Genomic DNA, 17,014 nt, shown 5'->3' on the forward strand with positions numbered 1-17,014 from the left:
CTACAGATTGAAGTGCGTCAAAATACAGGAAATGAATTCAATGTATACTGAATTGTATATCCTGACCGTAGCAATCTGCTAAGGGAAAGAAATATAAAAGCAGTAGATTGTGTGTGTCCTTGCAATTACAGTTTATACGAGCCATAAGAAATGCACCTCACTTACCCAAGCAGCAATCGGTTTTATTCCAACAACATTTCAGCTTCATCTCTCTCTCTCTCTCTCTCTCTCTCTCTCTCTCTCTCTCTCTACCTATCTTTGAAGGAAGTTTTCAACTTAAATAAATACAAGATAATAGATAAACTTACTTACTGAGATCCTCCTTTTAAGATTTGCTAGATTTCGAAAGTGTTAGGCTAAAAATGATTGGTTCTTCACTGAAACCTTTGATTTGAGGTTTTGTTGTCTTTTATGTACTGAATGCATTTTAGGGCCATAACTTAATGTTGGATAATGACGAGTTTTAGTATGACAAAACTAAAATCTAAATGGAGTTATAAATGAGTGAGAGCCACAGATCAATGATTGGGTCTTTTTGTCTACTATGAGAGAGAGTAACTGCGCAGATCAGTTTGTTGCACAATTATGCAGCAAGGCCAAAGGTATAATTGGTTTGTATTTTATCTTGCATCTACGAGTTTCAGGCATTAGTCTTATTTTGTTTTACGACTACAGTATATGGTTTGAGTCATTGTTATTGCATATACGAGTTTCAGGCATTAGTCCTATTTACTTCGGATGCAAGCCTGTATCTACACTTCCATTCTCATTTCCTTCTTTCTTTTCTACTTATTCTGCAGGGCACATGTCTATCAGGTACAGTAAAAAATATTGTAGTTAATGTTAGAGTTATAATATAAGTCATGTACCCCTTTGTATTTATTCCGTTGTATAAGGGGTTTCCTGCATATGTTCCACACCTGTACATGTATATATATATATCGGCCTATGGCCTCATGGGAATACAAGTTGCTTATTCTTAACATGGTATTAGAGCTAGGTCAACTTTTTTTGCACGTTGCAACTCGTGCTGTTGATCCACCTCGCACCGTTACCCTCGTCCGTGGTCGCCGCTGGCTCTCCGTGCCTGCTCATCTCCCCCTGCAGGTCAACGCCAGGACGACGTAATCCCTCGCCCCGCCCGACCGAGCTGTTCCCCGTCCCGCCCGTTCCCTGCTGGATCGACAGGACCGGGCTGTCCAAGTCGCCGCCCTCGAACTCACAGGATCCCAGTCGCCGCCCTCGCCCGATCGAGCTGTTCTCCTGTTGCCGATCTCGGCCGCACTCGCGTCCTCCCGGACCTAAGTCGCCGCCCTCGCCGGTTCTAGTCCGCCGCCCGCCCGTTCTGCTGTTTCCCTAGCTGCTCAGCGTTGCCAGCGTCCCGTCCTCTCGATCTGGCCGCTGGGCTCGATCTGTTGTTCTCCAGCCGGATCAAGCTCTCTCGTCTGATTCTGTAAAGAAAAATGTCTGCTGCATCGGGCTATGTTGCTGTCCCTCGCTGTCCGGTGATCTTCGATGGTACTAACTACACCGAGTTCGCTGGCTTCATGCGCATTCACATGCGTGGCATCCGTCTCTGGGGTGTTCTTTCTGGCGAGGTCTCCTGTCCGCCACGTCCGGTTCCTCCGGTGGCCCCTAATCCGCCGACTCCACTGGTTCTTCCTATGGATGCTAATCAGGCCGCCAAGGATGCGGCTAAGCTTGCTGATGAGGCTGCTGATCGTGCCTATGATGAGAGGGTTTTGGCTTATGAGGAGGCTCTTCAGACGTATCATGGTGCTTTGTCTGTTTACACCCAGTGGCTTGATGATGATGCTCGTTCTGCAGCTGTTCTCACTGCTAGTGTTCTGCCTCAGTTTGCTTCTGAGTTTCTGGGCCTTCCTACTGTCTTTCAGATGTGGACCTGTCTTCGTCAGCGCTATGAGCCCTCTGGTGATGCCTTATACCTTTCTGTGGTTCGTCAGGAGCATGCTCTTCAGCAGGGTGACTCTACTGTTGATGACTTTTATGCACAGAGTTCTGCTATCTGGCGCCAACTTGATTCTCTCCGCAGTGCTGGTTGTCGTACTTGCCCCTGCTGCCAGGCTGTTCAGGCCAATTTGGAGTTTCATCGCGTCTACGAGTTCCTGTCTCGGCTCCGTAAGGAGTTTGAGCCCCGGCGTGCTCAGTTGTTTGCTCGTGGCCGTATTTCTCTCATGGAGGCGCTTTCAGAGATTCGTGCTGAGGAGACTCGCTTACGTGGTGCTGGTTTGCTGGAGGTTCCCTCTGTGCTCGCTACTCGGGCCTCTTCCACTCCACCTGCTGCACCGCCCCATTCTCGCTCAAGTGCTCCGCCGCTCTTGCCCACTCCTTCTGGAGGCTCAGGTCGCCCCCATCCACATTGTGACTACTGCAACAATGATGGTCATATTGAGTCCCAGTGCTACACAAAGCGGAAACACCTGCGCAAGGCGCGATCATCCTCCTCAGGGACTTCGTCATCTCCCTCGACAGCTTCAGCCATTGCTTTGACTGAGCAGGATATTCTGAGACTTAAGCGTCTGCTCGCGGCTTCAGGTTCTTCCTCGACGGGTACTGCTGGTTCTGTGACTGATGCTTCCCGCACTGAGCACCCGCCTTCTACACAGTCAGGTACATCCCCATGGGTTCTGGACTCTGGAGCTTCTTTTCATATGTCTTCTCATTCTTCTGCTTTGTCCTCTCTTCGATCGCTGGATTCTCCTGTTCATGTCTTCACTGCTGATGGTACTCCACTTTCTGTTGCTAGTAGAGGCCATCTTTCCACTCCTTCTTATTCTGTTCCTGATGTTGCTCATGTTCCTCGACTTACCATGAATCTGTTTTCTGCCGGTCAACTTACTGATTCTGGTTGTCGTGTCATCCTTGACGTTGACTCTTGTTCTATCCAGGATCGTCGCACGCACACTCTGGTTGGGGCTGGCCCTCGCCGCCGTGATTCTCAGGGTCTTTGGGAGTTGGACTGGCTTCATGTTCCTTCCGCTGCCACCACCATCGCCAGTCCCTCCGCTGCTGTCGCCTCTGTTACTGGTTCCTTCAAGCAGTGGCATCATCGCCTTGGTCATCTGTGTGGTTCTCGGTTATCGTCTTTAGTTTGTCGAGGTCTTCCGGGGTCTGTCTCAGGAGATGTCTCTTTAGAGTGTCAGGGTTGTCGTCTTGGCAAGCAGATTCAGTTACCATATTCACATAGTGAGTCAGTGTCTGAGCGTCCTTTTGATTTAGTCCATTCTGATGTATGGGGTCCGGCTCCTTTTGCTTCAAAAGGGGGTCATAAATACTATATTATTTTCATTGATGATTTTTCTCGTTACACATGGCTTTATTTCATGACTTCTCGTAGTGAGGTGTTGTCTATTTATAAGCATTTTGCTGCCATGGTTCATACTCAGTTCTCTTCACCCATTCGTGTTTTTCGTGCTGACTCCGCTGGCGAGTATATCTCTAAGATGTTGCGTGGTGTCCTTGCTGAGCAGGGTACTCTTGCCCAGTTCTCTTGTCCTGGTGCTCATGCTCAGAATGGCGTGTCTGAGCGCAAGCATCGTCACCTTCTTGAGACGGCTCGTGCGATGATGATCGCCGCCTCTCTTCCGCCTCATTTTTGGGCCGAGGCTATCTCCACTTCTGCCTATCTCATCAACCTTCAGCCGTCCGCTGCTTTGCAGGGTGGTGTTCCTTTTGAGCATCTTTTTGATCGTTCTCCCGATTATTCGATGCTTCGCTTGTTTGGTTGTGTTTGCTATGTTCTTCTTGCCCCTCGCGAACGCACCAAACTGACCGCTCAGTCTGTTGAGTGTGTCTTCTTAGGCTACAGTGATGAACATAAGGGCTATCGTTGTTGGGATCCTATCGGTCGTCGGATGCGTATCTCTCGAGACGTGACTTTTGATGAGTCTCGTCCCTTCTACCCACGCCCATCTTCCTCGATTTTTTCAGTGGAGGATATCTCTTTCCTCACTTTTCCTGACTCACCTATCACCCCCGTCGCGCCTGTGCCTATTCGTTCCACTCCCTCTGCTTCTCCACCTCTCGTCGATTTGCAGCCACCATCTTCCCCGGTCTCCTCACCTAGCATGTCCCCGGATTCTACACCTTCATTTCCGGTGACTTCTTCATCGCCAACCCCCGATTCTACCTTGGTGATTCCTCCTTCTATTGTTCCATCTTTTCCTCAGCATTATACTCGTCGTTCACGACCTGTGGATGCTTCCTTGGATGAGTCGTCCTCTTCCTCTCAGCCTACTTATGGCTTGCGTTCTCGTCCTCGTCCGCCTGTTGATCGCTTTGGATTTCCCGCCGCTGGTGCTGCTGTTCTTGAGCCGACTTCTTACCGTCAGGCTGTTGTTCATCCTGAATGGCAGTTTGCGATGGCAGAGGAGATTGCTGCTCTTGAACGCACTGGTACCTGGGATCTTGTTTCTCTTCCTCCCGGAGTCCGTCCCATCACTTGTAAGTGGGTCTACAAGGTTAAGACTCGCTTCGATGGTTCTCTTGAGCGTCACAAAGCTCGTCTCGTGGCTCGTGGTTTTCAGCAGGAGCATGGTCGTGATTATGTCGAGACTTTTGCTCCTGTGGCCCATATGACCACTATTCGTACACTTCTTGCCGTTGCCTCTGCACGCCACTTGTCTATTTCTCAGCTTGATGTTAAGAATGCTTTTCTTAATGGTGAGCTGCGTGAGGAGGTGTACATGCAGCCACCACATAATATAAGTTATGTACCCCTTTGTATTTATTCCGTTGTATAAGGGGTTTCCTGCATATGTTCCACACCTGTACATGTATATATATATCGGCCTATGGCCTCATGGGAATACAAGTTGCTTATTCCTAACAGTTAACTTGTTGGGTATATCACTGCTGTTGCCTGGTGTACATTTTGCGTGTAAATCCGAGATGCCTAGAAAGGTTGGAGGTGAACTTGTACTGGTGCTTCCTCCTGCAATTTCAAATGCTCTGACAAAGGTTAGCTTAGCTGCTGTGTTGGATTGGGCAATAGCAGACAAGTATGCTACAAAGTTAATACAAGCTGATTGAAGTGATTTATTTTTACCTCACAGTTGCATTTTGTTGGCAGATTTTGGTGGAGTTTGATTTCTGCTGTGGATGCGATGTTGTCACTTGCAAACAGAGTTATGCTGCAGATATTGTCGGTAAGTAACTAAGTTAGCAGTTTGCCAAGTTCAATTTGTTTCACTTCCCCATGCAATTTCAAGGGAAGTCGACGGCTAATCTGCACAATGCCCTATAGTTGTATACAAAGTTGTAAGAAATGACACTATTTCATGTCTGGAGCAGCTTTATTAAATATATTGCCATTTTAGTGAATCAAAAAGCGTACGATTTAACAACCTCCATTGCGGCCAAAGATTTCCTTAAGGTTTAAGATTTCCTAAAACGATTCTCATTATTTACCATTCTCACAAAACCGCTCCATGGAACCGCAGTTAACCATTGGCCGTTTTACTATATGCAATATTTAATGCAGAGCTTCTACTTAGTGCGTGTTAAATGCCCTTTCTTTATAACAGTACTTTGTTTTTTGGATAGTGTCAGTATAATATTATTAAGCAAGTAAACAATAGAAGGGGGAGAATTTACCCATTAGTTGATAGTGACTTTCTGATTGTTTTATTGAACGTATCATTCCAAAGCACCGTCCAACAATAAGTTGAACCCATTGAAAGCTTCCTTCGAATAGGATGGATCCCGAGAGATCTACTAGTGCCCTTAACACCTTCAAAGATACCAATCACTTTTTTAATATTTTGTGAATTTTATTAAATTCATACAAATGTGAAAATATATCTTAGCCACGTGATGTTTTTTACACGAAAAGTCACGTGATTCATACAATATTTCTTCTCTGTAATCACACCTACCATGATGAATAAAAGCTCATAACATGTTCTTACATTGATAGTTAAAGATTCCTATACAGCTATACTAATCAATATAATCAATGCTATACATACTCTGCCAATTCGGAACCCATCCCTATGAACCAACCGACGGCACATACATATCTTTTCATGTGACTCTTGTCCAGACTAAAAGGAAAAAGAAGCTGAGTATGATCATTCGGTATGTTTATCCTTACATTATACTCAGATCTATAAATTTCTCATAAGATATAAAAATGCTATTTGAAGATATGTGGCATGAGGCTAGGCAGATGGCCCCAGACGCTTCTTCCCTGACAAGGATGCTTCAGGCTTATCATCCACACAACTTGCAACAAAGCGAACCAGATGAACAAACGCAGCGTATGGTGGTAACCTTGATTCCCAAGAGATCAGCCTAAAATCTCCCTTCGGTTGAACAATATGGCATGCTTCTGCTAGTAAGTCCCCAAATATGACTTTGGGTAGACTTCTATCCGGACAGCTAGCAGAGGGTATAAGGCATGATGGAGTAGCAGGAGACAAGAGGTGGTGAGGGCCGAAGGGCACCGGACGGACTTGATCGAAAAGGCCATTTGGATGGCAGCCAGACCTGGATATGTTCACCTTCCTTGTGATTCTGATCTTGTTCAATGTGCTAAGCCAGAAATGGGCATTCAGATTCTTCCTCACTGCATATCCAAGCAAGTTAGCTGAAACGAGTGACCCTTCCAACACCACAGCGAACTCTTCCACTATCGTTGCTAACCGTGGATGGTCTCCCGGCTTGACGCTCCCGAATGCGAGCGTCTTGAGTAGGTACCTGTACTCCTCGAATGCCAGACGGTTCAGAGAAATAGTCTGTACGGTCCCAAGTTTCTTCAAGCTTTCATTTCGACCTAAAATTATCACTTTGCTTCCTGTTTCCATAACCGTAACAGATGAACAGAATGTCTTCCAGTCATCGTCATCTACATCGGAAGCAAACTCAACAACTGCCAGTGTCTTCCCTGACGGAATATCATGGTTTGTCATCCTGGTAAGATCGTCTCCACTCAGGTGCAAAATAACTGTGAAGTGAGAACGCACAGTTACATGGCTGCATACATGTGCAACGAGAGTTTTCTTCCCAACTCCACGTCCACCAATGATCGGTAGTACCGCCGGAGGACCAGTTATGTCCTGTTGCAGCAAGAAGTTGATGATCTTCTGCTTCTCGACATGCCGGCCAAACATGAAGTTGTCGACCTGAAGATAGGCATCATACGGTCTCCGGGAGATGCGCTCGCATCCGCCCAAGAGCACAACAAACTCCACCATGTCAGTAACAGCAGCTTCCAGATTCTGAAGCGCACTTTGTAATCCCAAGTTGGAGGCACTGTTTGCCGAAGAACTATTGGTTGTGCGAGCACGTTTGAAAGGAATGACATAATCGGACGAGGTAAATGAATCGCTCACCAAGTCCTTGGATGCCTCCTTATGTTGCCGGTACCTGATGCTGTCCAAGACATGGTACCCTTGGTACATGGCTGCCGATAGCTGCTTCAACTGCATGAGCATACAAGAGTTGGTGATGCATCGTCGGTCCGCCTCCTCCACGACTGTGTGAACTCTCAGCAGGAGTTGCTGTAGCCTCTCCACCTTCTGCTCCGAGTACAGATGATCCGCATATTTGTTCATGAGGAAAGAGATGAATCGGCTGGCAAGGTCACCTGTAACGGCAGATATCGCAAGATCCATCTCAAAGTCTTCTGAGGTAAGGTGTGCCTGAATACTAACTAGAGACTAGCTTAGACCGGAGGTGAGATGAAGAAACTTCCTTCATGCCTATGGCAGTTGGCAGCTGTTACATCGCATTTATGTACAAAAATGTTGACTACTGGGATCAAGGTGCCAAGAAGAAAGATCCTAGTTTTACGTCAATCCAAGGTAACCTCAAAGCTTTCAACATCGTAGTACTGATAGTCTGATACATAAGCAAGGAAACAGACATATGAGGTCAGTCCAGCTTGATGCAATAGGTATTCTTCGACATCCAGTCTCGATTCAGCTACCGTGTATGCATGTATGGTCATTCCTCATCCTATTGGCCAAGCTTGCCGTCCACTTGAGGCAGTGCAGTAGCGACAGGTTTATCTTTCGGGTCAATCTCATCGTCCGATGATAATATAATTCAGTAAAATTTATAATCGTATCAAATTGATACTACAAACTGTATAAAACTAACCCCGATCCTTGTATGCACACAGCCAAAACAAAGGATCACATCAAGTAAAAGGTCTCCTCTCCAAACCGGAGAGGAGCATATACGAGTTTCAGGCATTAGTCATATTTTCTTTTACGGCTACATTATATGGTTGGAGTCATTGTTATTGCATATATGAGTTTCAGTCATTATTAGTCTTATTTGCTTTTATGGCTACATTATATGGTTTGAGTCATTGTTACCATATATTTTCTTCTGATGCAAGCCTGTATCTACACTCCCATTCTCATTTCCTTCTTTCTTTCCTATTCTGCAGGGCACATGTCTCTCAAGTACAATAAAAATATTGTAGTTAGCTTGTTGGGTATATCATTGCTGTTGCCTCCTAATTTTTGTGAGGAACAAATGGTGTACATTTTGAGATGCCTAGAAAGGTTGGGAGGTGACTTGTACTGCTGCTTCCTCCTGCAATTTTTAATGCTCTGACAAAGGTTAGCTTAGCTGCTGTGTTGGAATGGGCAATAGCAGACAAGTATGCTACAAAGTTAATGCAAGCTGATTGAAGTGATTTATTTTTACCTCACAGTTGCATTTTGTTGGCTGATTTTGGTGGAGTTTGATTGCTGTTGTGCATTGGTGAGACATTGTCACTTGCAAACAGAGTTCTGCTGCAGATAATTTTGGTGAGTAACTAAGTATTTAGTTTGCGAAGTTTAATTCATTTGACTTTCCCATGCAATTTCAAGGGAAGTCGACAGCTTATCTGAACAATGACCTGTAATTGTAAACAAACTTGTAAGAAATGACATTATTTCATTTCCAGAGCAGTTTTATTAACTACATTACCATTTTAGCAAAACAAAAAGTGTACTATTTGATGCAGAGCTTCTACTTAGTCCGTGTTAAATGCCCTCTTTTATAACACTACTTTGTTTTTCAGATAGTGTCAGTATAATATTTTTAAGCAAGTAAACAATAGAAGGGGAGAATTTATCCATTAGTTGATAGTGACTTTCCTATTGTCTTTTTAAACATATTATTCCAAAGGACCGTCCAGCAATAAGTTGAACCCATTGAAAGCTTCCTTCGAATAGGATGGATCCCGAGGAGAAGTGCATGGATGAACCCGGGTACATATGAACCCACTTTGGAAAACACATTTCTAAATGCTAAAAAAATCTGAAAAACTTGAGTCAATTGCAAAAAAACTATCACATTTGCGGCTAGGTTTGCAGAAAACCACCAACTCGTTAATCCGTTGCAAAAAACACCGCATTAGCAATAAACTTGTTGCAAAAAGCACTGATCAGATGATTTGGACCATTTAATCACTTTCTGACAAATGGGGCCCGGCTGTCAAGAGCTGACTTGGCAAACAAATGTCATACACACCCCTGGATCTAAAAATAAAAAGCAATCAACCCCTTGCTCTCAATCCCCTACTCTCGATCCGATCGACACAACCGCGCCGCCCCCGCCGGCCCCGTCGCCGCCGCAGGAAGCCTACCCGCTGTGCCTTGCTCCAACCTGACGACGTCGCCGTCGATGTCCTGCGCCGCCGTGCCCAAATGATGGCCTCGTCCCCCCGCAGCAACCACGCGCGCACCTCGCCCTACCTGCCCAACCGCTGCCAGCCCAACCACGGCCATGTCGACGGCGCTGGATTCCGCGGCGGCCCACAGCCCCCACCGCTCTCAGACGCTAGCCGGCCAGCAGGTTGATTGATTTTTCTTGACCACACGTGCACGCACACACACCTACACGCAAGCTGTTGGATCAATTTTGGCCACCGGCTAGATTACAAGCTCGTGCTCGAGCGGGAGATGGGGATGGGCCTGGGTGGATGGGGCAAAACGGCGTCGCTACTCCGGCGAGCTTCCCTCTGCCGCCCGGCTGGCCCTTCTCCCCTCCTGCTCCCTCCTCCCTGCCGACCTGCGCCCCACCATAAACGCCGGCGCCCTGCTCCCAGCCTCCGCACAATCCACGAGCTTGCACAGGCGTTGGGCCGACGAGGTAGCCGCCTAATTGAACGCAGCAGCGACCGGAGCTAGCGGTGAACGCGGTGGAGCTAGCCCGTGGCCGAGCAGTGGCAGCATGGTGCACCACGGTCATCCGCCACCGCGAAGAGCTCGGGAGCGCGCACGCCGCGCTCACCCACTCGCTCCTGCCCATCTTCTCCTTGTCTGCGCGTCCGCCCTGCCGGGGCTCACTCTCCCTGCCACTACATCCCGGCGGACGGCAGGGCCAGGGCGCCGCCGTGCCGGCCGAGCTCGAGCTGTTTCGGCAGTAGTGCTGCTGGGGGGTTGATTGCTTTTTATTTTAGATCCAGGGGTGTGTATGTTAATTTTTTTGCCATGTCAGCACCTTACAATTGGGCCCCAGTTGTCAGAAAGAGATCAAACGGGCGAAATCACCGGATCAGTGTTTTTTGCAACGAGATTACATGGATCGTGGTGATTTTTGCAACAGATTAACGACTTGGTGGTTTTCTGCAAACCTAGCCGCAAATGTGGTAGTTTTGTGCAATTGACTCGAAAAACTTGCACGGGTACATCTCCATGTTCTATGTGCGTGCATAAAGTTTCACGGAAAAATAACTTTTTTTGTGGCCTATGCAAAAAAGACAAAACATTATGTCGAGGAACACTATTTAGAAGCACTAAAATTTGTCTTTTTTGTAGAGACAAAACAAAAGGACATTTTTTCACAAAACTTTGTGTTGCGTACACACATTTGCGAACATGTATGCATGATATTTTCTTTTGAATTTTTTGACATTTTAAAACATGCTGAAAATGCATTTTTTGAAAAGTGGGTGCATATGCCCATGGGTTCAGGGGGTGCCCTCTCGGATCCCGAGAGATCTATTAGTGCCTTTAACACCTTCAAAAATACCAATCATTTTTTTTATTTTGTGGATTTTATGAAATACATACAGATGGGAAAATGTATCTCGGTGACATGATGTTTTTTTACACGAAAAGTCACGTGATGCATAGAATATGTTTCTTCTCTGTAATCACACCAACCATGATGAATAAAAGCTCATAACATGTTCTTAGATAGTTAAAGGTTCCTATACTAATCAAGATAATCAATGCTATACATGATCTGCTAATTCAGAACCCATCCGTACGAACCAACCAATGGCACATACATATCTTTTCCTGTGACTCTTGTCCATAATAAAAGAAAAAGGAGCTGATTATGATCAATTTGGTAAGTTTATTGTTACATTATACTCAGATCTATAAATATCTCAAAAGATATATATGCTGCTTGAAGATATGTGGCATGAGACTAGGCAGATGGCCCCAGACGCTTCTTCCCTGACAAGGATGCTTCAGGCTTATCATCGACACAACTTGGAACAAAGCGAACCAGATGAGAAAATGAAGTGTATGGGGGTAACCTTGACTCCCATGCGACTAGCCAAAAATCTCCCTTCGGTGGAACAGTATGGCCTGCTTCTGCTAGCGAGTCCCCAAATACCAGTTTGGGTAGACTGCTATTTGGAGAGCTAGGAGAGGGAGCAGCAGGAGACAAGAGGTAATGAGGGCCGAGGTGTACCGGACGGCCTTGATCCAAAAGCTCATTTGGATGGAAGCCAAACCTGGAAATGTTCATCTTCATTGTGATTCTGATCCTGTTCAATGTGCTAAGCCAGAAATGGGCATTCAGGTTCTTTCTCACTGCATGTGCAATCAAGTTTCCTGGGATGAGTGATCCTCCCAACACCACAGCAAACTCTTCCACTATCTCTGCTAACTGCGGATGGTCTCCTGGGTTCGCGCTTCCGAATGCGAGTGTCTTGAGCAGGTACTTGTACTCCTCGAATGCCAGACGGTTCAGAGAAATAGTCTGTACGGTCCCAAATTTCTTCAAGCTTTCATTTCGGCCTAAGATTATCACTTTGCTTCCTCTATCCATGCTCGTAACAGTTGAATAAAATGTTTTCCAGTCATCGTCATCTACATCAGAAGCAAACTCAACAACTACCAGTATCTTCCCTGACGGAATTTCATTATCTGTTATTTTGGTAAGACCGTCTCCACTCAGGTGCAAAATAACCGCGAAGTGAGAACGCACCCTGTCATACCTGCATACATGTGCTACAAGAGTTCTCTTCCCAACTCCACGTCCACCGACGACTGGTAGCACTGCCGGAGGACCAGGCATGTTCTCTTGCAGCAAGAAGCTGATGATCTGCTGCTTCTCGACATGCCGACCAAACAAGAAGTTGTCGACGTGAAGATAGGTGTCGTAGGGTCTACGGGAGACGCGCTCGCATCCGCCCAAAAGCACGACAAACTCCACCATGTGGTCAACCACAGCTTCCAGATTCCGAAGTGCACTTTGTAACTCCCAGTTGAAGGCCTTGATTGTCGAAGAACTATTGGCTGTGCGAGCACGTTTGAAAGGAATTATATAATCTGACGAGGTAGATGAATCGCTCACCGAGTCCTTGGATGCCCCATTATGTTGCCTGTACCCAAGGTTTTTACTTTCAATTTCAGAAAAATTCAGCACCAACCGAAATCACTGGAATTCAATGATTTCGGTTTGCGTTTCGGCCAAAAAGGCCAAAATATTCACTTGAAGTCACTTAAATAGTTCGACCTTTCTGAAATTGTTTTTGAACAATATCTGAATTCATGTGTACTACTGAAAATTGTTGAAATATTTTGGCCCAAAGGTAACTATTTCAGTGACTACTGAAATTAATGGAATTCAGTGAATTCCATTGAAATCTCAATGAAAGTGAAAACCATGCATGTACCTGATGTTGTCCAACACATGGTACCCTTGGTACATTGCTGCTGATAGCGTCTTCAACTGCATGAGCATACAAGAGTTGGTGATGTGTCGTCCATCTGCCTCCTCCACGACCGTGTGAACTCTCAACAAGAGTTGCTGTAGCCTCTCCACCTTCTGCTCCGAGTACAGATGATCCACATATTTGTTCATGAGGAAAGAGATGAATCGGCTGGCAAGATCACCTGTAACGGCGGATATTGCAAGATCCATCTCAAAGTCTTCTGAGCTAGGTGTGTCTGAATGCTAACTATAGCCTAGACCGGAGGTGAGATGAAGAAGCTTCCTTCATGCCTAAGGCAGCTGTTACATCGCATTTATGTAAAAACAAATGTTGACTACTGGGATCAAAGTGCCAAGAAGAAAGATCTAGAGTTTTACGTCAATCCAAGGCAACCTGTCAGCTTTCAACATCGTAGTACTGAACTACTGATAGCCTGGGTAGAAATCACATATTTGACCTGAGGGCGAAATCAAATCACGATCTGACCTGAGTCTCGAAAAAATTTCATATAACAGACCGTTCTGTGTGACGCCCGACAGCCGGGCGCTGCATTGCACTATGCAGCGCCGTTGTCTTAGGCGTCGCATGCCCGGCCAGCGTGGCAGCCCGGGGCCAGGGGCGGCCCCACAGCCAGCCGTGCAGCGCCCAACACATAGGCACGACACTTGTTATGTGCAGCGCCTAGCGCTTAGGCGCTGCACAGTGACTTAAGCGCATCGGCCCAGCCCGACCAGGCAGTTCTTCCCCCCTCTCCAGGAACTTCCTCTCTGGACAGAGAGCAGCGGCGGCGCCCCCATCGGATCCCCCCCATCCCTCTCATATCTGAAGATTTGATCCGTGGATTCGATCTCCAATCCCTCCTACTAGGTAAACTCCTCCGTTCCCTTCCTTTTCCTCCGTAAATTTGTTGCCATTTTAGAGATTTGTCCAAGATTTGGTGGGACCCTTGATTTGCTTGATTTAGGATGTGTAGTCATAGTGGTACTACTGGTATGTTGTTCATTAGTTCACAATATATGATTCTTGTTAGTGAAACCCTAGATTGTTTAGTTTTTTTAGATATATATGAGATGCCTATTTTTGTAGATAACTATGAGATGTTGAGTTTTGTAGACATATATGAGATGTTTAGTTTTTTTAGATATATATTAGATGTTGAGTTTATTGGAACACATATGACATACTAGTTGAGTGCCCGTGCGTTGCCACGGGTTAAAAAATGCTTTAACAAGAAAGAATGATGTTAACCCGCCCCTATTTACTAATAAATAAAAATCAGATGTAAATATAAAAAAACGCCTCCCTAACTCTGATCCCCTCTACTATCAGGATTGATGATATTCTTGAATCATTTAAAAGCAACTCCAACGTGGTGACTCCAACGGACGCATGTTTTGTTTGTTTTTCATCCGTTTGGGTTGCTTGTCCGTCTGTTCGTGTTTGCTTTTTTGTCTGGATCGGCCGGTGCGTCCAACGGGCCCGGATGCATTTTATGGCATGTCGGCCCCGACATTCAGTCGAACACCTAGACGGCGAGCTCCCGCGGCGCCGCCCCGCCCCGCAGCTCGCCCCGCCATGCCATGTTGCTCGGCCGTGCCCCACCCCATAGCTTCCTCCCCGCCACACCCTCCAGCTCGGCTGCGCCCCGTGCCCGCAGGTCCCTCCCCGCCCAGCTGCGCTCGCTCACCGCGCCTCGCTCGCGGCGCCTGCGTCCTGCAGTGTCGTGTCCCCGCGCCCGCCGCTGCCTGCGCAGTCGCCCGTAGCGCCCACCCGCGCGGTCCGCCTCGACCTCCCGCAGTGCCCGCCGCACCCGCTCGCCTTCGTGCTGCCGCCCGTCCACGTCCTCTCGCAGCCACCCGCGTGTCCCCGCGGCGTCCGCCATCGCCTCGCCCAGGCACTGCGGTGCTACTCCTCGTGTCCAGCAGCATCACGGCGACAGTGTAGGCGCGCGGGGAGAGACGGGTGCGGGAGCGAGATGGCGGCGCGACACATTGGGCACGACGACGCAGTCACAAAATCTGAAGGGGTGGCATCGACCTCCTCGCCCTTGGTGCCACCGTGGGTCTCGCCGAAGGGCAGCTGCCTCGGCGTCGGAGCGGGTGTCCCGTGGAGGCAGCTACAACGCTCCGTCGGCCTAGATGCTCCAGCGTGCGATGGTGCACGTCTCCGGCGAGGCGGCCGGGTGGCGCGGTGGTGCACGTCTTCAGCAAGGCGGCCAGGCGGCGCGGTCGTGCACGTCTGTGGCGCGCGGCACCACCGCGATTGGCATTCGGTGGAGCAACTCAGTGGGCCAGTGAGAGAGAGAAAGGATGGGTGGGTGAATGACAAGTGGGCCAGGGAGGACGTGCAGTGGACAGAGACGGACGAAGAGGATGTAGAAAACGTCCGCTTTGTGTCTGCTTCGGACCCAAATTTGAGCCGAAAATATGTCCGAGTGGACACAAAACGGACAGAAAATAGAAATGGGTTCGTGCATTGGGCGTTGTATTTTATCCGCGCGGACGTAAGGCAGACGATTTGGGTCGCTGCGGTTGAGTTGCTCTAAGCTACCTTCCCATGGCCTTCCACAAGGGTTGGCATAATACAATGAAGAGAATAATATTCTCTTGGGGATGAAGAGTTGTCCTTTAACACGGGAAAATCATGTTAATCTCCATAACAATTTACACATCACGCTTGTTTTTCAAAATTAAAAGGTAACCAACAATCTTACCAACAATAATTATATGACATAGCTGTTAAAACCTACTCCCTCTTGTTTGGAATTATTTGTCGCTCAAACGAATATATCTATCACTAAATAGTGCTAGATACTTACTTGGCACTCAAACGGGTATATCTAGCACTAAATAGTAGTGCTAGATACATCCGCTTGAGCAACAAGTACGGAGTGAGTACATAATATGAATCTTATTTTTCTTTATTCAAAGGATAAAAAGAATACATACGCTATCTTTACGAGAAGACATAGTTTCACACATACCATTGTAGATGGCATGATTCTTGTAAGTTAAAAACTCCCGGAAAAAAAATCAAACGAGAAAAGAAACAAGTTAAAATGTCCTTTTATAGTTCAATTCCCTTCATAATCTCATAATCAATGTGAGGACATATGTGCAAATCCTTAATGTTCTTTTATGGTTAGAGATCCATACTGTTGATCGGAGCCCTTGCTTTTTTTTAGTTGGGGCCCTTGCTTTTAGTAGCCAAGCCTTATGGCTGAGACTACTTGGGGTGAAGACATATAGCTCACTATGCATTTCTGAATGTCGGGAAAAATAATCAGTAGTTTATTATTTGAGATTATCAAGACATTTATTAAGAGTTTTGCAATTGTTAATGATGGGCATTATTACCACCTAGTCTGTAGCATATCTTCCACCTAAATTGTTGTCCTCAAGAAATTATTATGAACAAATCATAAAAGAATATATCTGCAAACAGAGAGTAATGCAAGTACCATCACAATGGAACAATTAAGGATATGAACGAATACCTTGTGTTAACTATTCAAAAATTGCAAAGGATTATATGCAATTCACAAATAGTAGTCACCAAGAGTTGTTATTCTGAAAATTAAGTGGACTGCATTTTATTTCTCTATAGGAAAGACATTTAAACTTATACAGATGAAAATGTCGCCGAAGACTGCCATCACCTCACAAGCTATATGGATTTGAATCATCCACCAGGTCAAAGAAATTGCCATCAAAAAAATACAAAAATACACAGAACTACCTACTTGATAACAACACAAAAATAATATTGGAACACTTTAACACAAAGCCACACAGATCATGAGTGCATTCACATCAGTAAATAAAATTACTTAAAGCATGATCATAGTTACAGCATGAACAAGAAATGTTGTCGTATCAATTAGATGCAGAGCCGTTAGATCAGAAGAACACGACCAAGAGCCATGTGTGTAACACTTAAAATCAAAATAGTACATGTATATGAAATCCAATCTATATTACAATACATCATAGCATGTATATACAAGCAAGGAAGTGAAAGAGAAGTCAATACTTGTCAGGATCAGAGAAGACAACGAACGGTAAAGGCAGAGCTACAGAGGTTATGAGGGTA

The 17,014-nt window shown here is 46.3% G+C and overlaps 2 protein-coding genes and 1 pseudogene across 2 annotated transcripts; 1 reads left to right on the plus strand and 2 right to left on the minus strand.

The window, feature by feature from the left end:
- Window positions 1-1,776: 1,776 nt before the first annotated feature.
- Window positions 1,777-3,153, plus strand: LOC141025403 (uncharacterized; annotated as a pseudogene).
- Window positions 3,154-5,862: 2,709 nt separating this feature from the next.
- LOC109749979 (disease resistance protein RGA2-like) lies at window positions 5,863-7,832 on the minus strand. Its single transcript, XM_020308920.4, has one exon. The coding sequence runs from the start codon at window positions 7,635-7,637 to the stop codon at window positions 6,183-6,185; it is 1,455 nt and encodes a 484-aa protein (XP_020164509.1). The 5' UTR covers window positions 7,638-7,832; the 3' UTR covers window positions 5,863-6,182.
- A 3,314-nt stretch (window positions 7,833-11,146) lies between these two features.
- Window positions 11,147-13,267, minus strand: LOC109749975 (disease resistance protein RGA2). The gene is made up of 2 exons (XM_020308914.4): window positions 12,884-13,267; window positions 11,147-12,589 (listed from the first exon to the last, which is right to left on the minus strand). The coding sequence occupies exons 1-2, from the start codon at window positions 13,129-13,131 to the stop codon at window positions 11,404-11,406; spliced, it is 1,434 nt and encodes a 477-aa protein (XP_020164503.1). The 5' UTR covers window positions 13,132-13,267; the 3' UTR covers window positions 11,147-11,403.
- Window positions 13,268-17,014: the final 3,747 nt, after the last annotated feature.

Source organism: Aegilops tauschii, chromosome 6 (genome assembly GCF_002575655.3).
Source record: "Aegilops tauschii subsp. strangulata cultivar AL8/78 chromosome 6, Aet v6.0, whole genome shotgun sequence".
NCBI classification, from domain to species: Eukaryota; Viridiplantae; Streptophyta; class Magnoliopsida; order Poales; family Poaceae; genus Aegilops; species Aegilops tauschii.

Excerpts from the sequence above, each read along its gene's own strand:
- LOC109749979 (XM_020308920.4), bottom strand. The coding sequence starts at position 7,637 with ATGGATCTTGCGATATCTGCCGTTACAGGTGACCTTGCCAGCCGATTC.
- LOC109749975 (XM_020308914.4), bottom strand. The coding sequence starts at position 13,131 with ATGGATCTTGCAATATCCGCCGTTACAGGTGATCTTGCCAGCCGATTC. Across the intron at positions 12,590-12,883 it reads CATGTGTTGGACAACATCAG|GCAACATAATGGGGCATCCA; the intron begins GTACATGCATGG and ends CCTTGGGTACAG.